The sequence below is a fragment of the Trichinella spiralis genome, assembly GCF_000181795.1.
Source record: "Trichinella spiralis strain ISS 195 chromosome Unknown Scfld276, whole genome shotgun sequence".
NCBI lineage: Eukaryota > Metazoa > Nematoda > Enoplea > Trichinellida > Trichinellidae > Trichinella > Trichinella spiralis.
The window spans coordinates 1-2168 of record NW_003527215.1 but is presented as its reverse complement, the minus strand read 5'-3'; the positions used below and the strand labels follow the sequence as shown (position 1 = coordinate 2168).

The following is a 2168-nucleotide window of genomic DNA, read 5'->3' as shown; positions in this document are numbered from 1 at the left end:
ATTTATCCCCAGAGAAACCTTTTGATCAGATAAAATCAATTTTGTACATATATTTTGAAAATTTAGAAGCAGTATGATTGGAAACCAATTGAAGCGCAATCTGCAATCTCAACAATGCAAAAGCTTCTGCATTCAATAAGGTGAAATTAAATTTGCAGAAGAAAACCATTTACACGCAACATATAATATATATATATTTCTTGTTGATTCATTCTAAATTTATGCGAATGTAAAATGGAAACTCCACCATAACAAGCAAATGCAACAATGTACATTTCACAAACAATTTTTCATGATCGCAAAGTGAAAATAACAAAGAAAGGATATTTCATGATCAGAAAATTAATCAATATTGCTACTGTTAGCAAGTGTAAATTTTCCTCAGAAATGTAAGAAACTTTAGCTTCTTTTAGAAGAAGCATACAATAACATGTTCTAATTGGAATAATTAAAATTTCAAACTGATTTTAAAGCAGCATCTCAACATTCAAAATATAAAACACAAACAAGATTTGAATTTCTCAAAATGTACATGCTACAAAAAATTAAGAAATCAAAAACAACTTGAAGCAAACAAACATTTTGTGAATAAAAAATTCATTTTTATGTATAATGTTGAAAAAAAACAGTTATTTGTATTAGAAGTGATATTAATAAGTATATACATTATTTACTGTAAATAAAGTACATTAAAAATTTGCGTCCAAATTTTAAAAATCGCTTCTATTCACTTGATAAATGATATTCATTTATCTACTTTTATAAATTGATTTACATTCTACCAATAATTATTAATGGACGTGAAATATAAAAACTGCGTTATCAATAATAAATTAACCCAACATAAAATACACAAAATATTGAACTTGCAAATTTTAACATTCTTACTGTAGCAACAATTTTTTTCAATTACAAATCAAAATTAAACTACTTGGACAAAAATTTATTTTTCAAAATACAACACTTCAATTTCAATAATCAGTCATGTACGCTATTTCGACGGGAATTCGCGTCGAAATTATTTTCTTCTTTATTTCCATCTTCCAGAGCGTTCTTCTCCAACTGATATGCCAACGACTGGGCTCGAAATGATAATATTCTAGTATTTTCCATTACTGATTCGTATACGTTGGGCTGTCGATTCCCCATTATAATATGACCCTGTTTAAATAAATGTAAATAATATTTAAAGTCCAAATTAAAAAAGAAAACTGTACTCACTTTCAAGGCGTCCAATTTGGCATCCAGTCTGGCATTGCGGATCAAATTGACAATCCATTTCTCTGTTTTGTCAGCATCTGTCCCCAATTTAACAGCAACACTGCTCAACGAAACGCATCGATGGACGCGACAGTAAATTTCAAAGTTCAACATTCTAGCAGCATCAATGAAATCTTTCATACAGGCAACGAGAAAAAAATCCTTCGAAGCCACTTCTTCACATTCTTGTAATTTGATTTGAGCACGTTCAAAATCATACGTTATGTACAAGCATTCAATGAACTCGGTCAGCGGATCTCGATATTGATACGCTTCTAATTCAATAATGCGTACTAATTCTTTGACACACGTTTGCCGCCGTTTGTTCAAAATAACTGCCGCAGTCAGATAACGCAAAATGTGCGGGCAAAGTATTTGAATTGGATTCAAATAGGCATAGTTGTTCAAAAACATGTCGATAATTTCGTCACGGCCCTTTGCGTAGTGAAAATTGACAAAAAGACTCCAGTGAATGAACCAAGCACGCTGTTGCAGCAAAGTTAACTCACTGTCAAATGGATCGTTGTCGATGAAAGTTTTAAGTCGAACCAAATCATCACGTGCTGATACTGAATTCTGGTCCAATATGCTGCATGCCAAACGACCCCAGAGGGCGTTTAAATAATTTGGATGATGCTGCGGCACCAAGGTTCGAAATGAATTCAAACAAGCGCCCGCTACTCCATAATTTCCACATTCAAATTGAAATTTTGCATATTTGAAAAGCGTATCCAGCATATCAGGGTGAAATTCGTGATTCTCCACAATGTAGTCGACCAGCTGTCGACTGTCGCAATTGCTGTTCTTCATCATTTGTTCAACATTTGGATCGTCCAAAATGACATCACCGGGATCATTCTATCTGCATGCAACGGAATCCTCCATAAATGTCGCTCTTGGTGTGCCGC

At 33.1% G+C, this 2168-nt stretch overlaps 1 protein-coding gene across 1 annotated transcript; it reads right to left on the bottom strand.

Annotated features, from left to right (window-relative positions):
- Positions 1 to 978: 978 nt before the first annotated feature.
- Tsp_12760 (eukaryotic translation initiation factor 3 subunit E) lies at positions 979 to 2073 on the bottom strand. Its single transcript, XM_003370950.1, has 2 exons — positions 1222 to 2073; positions 979 to 1161 (listed from the first exon to the last, which is right to left on the bottom strand). Exons 1-2 carry the CDS (start codon positions 2071 to 2073, stop codon positions 979 to 981), a joined length of 1035 nt encoding a protein of 344 aa, XP_003370998.1.
- Between the last annotated feature and the right edge of the window lie 95 nt (positions 2074 to 2168).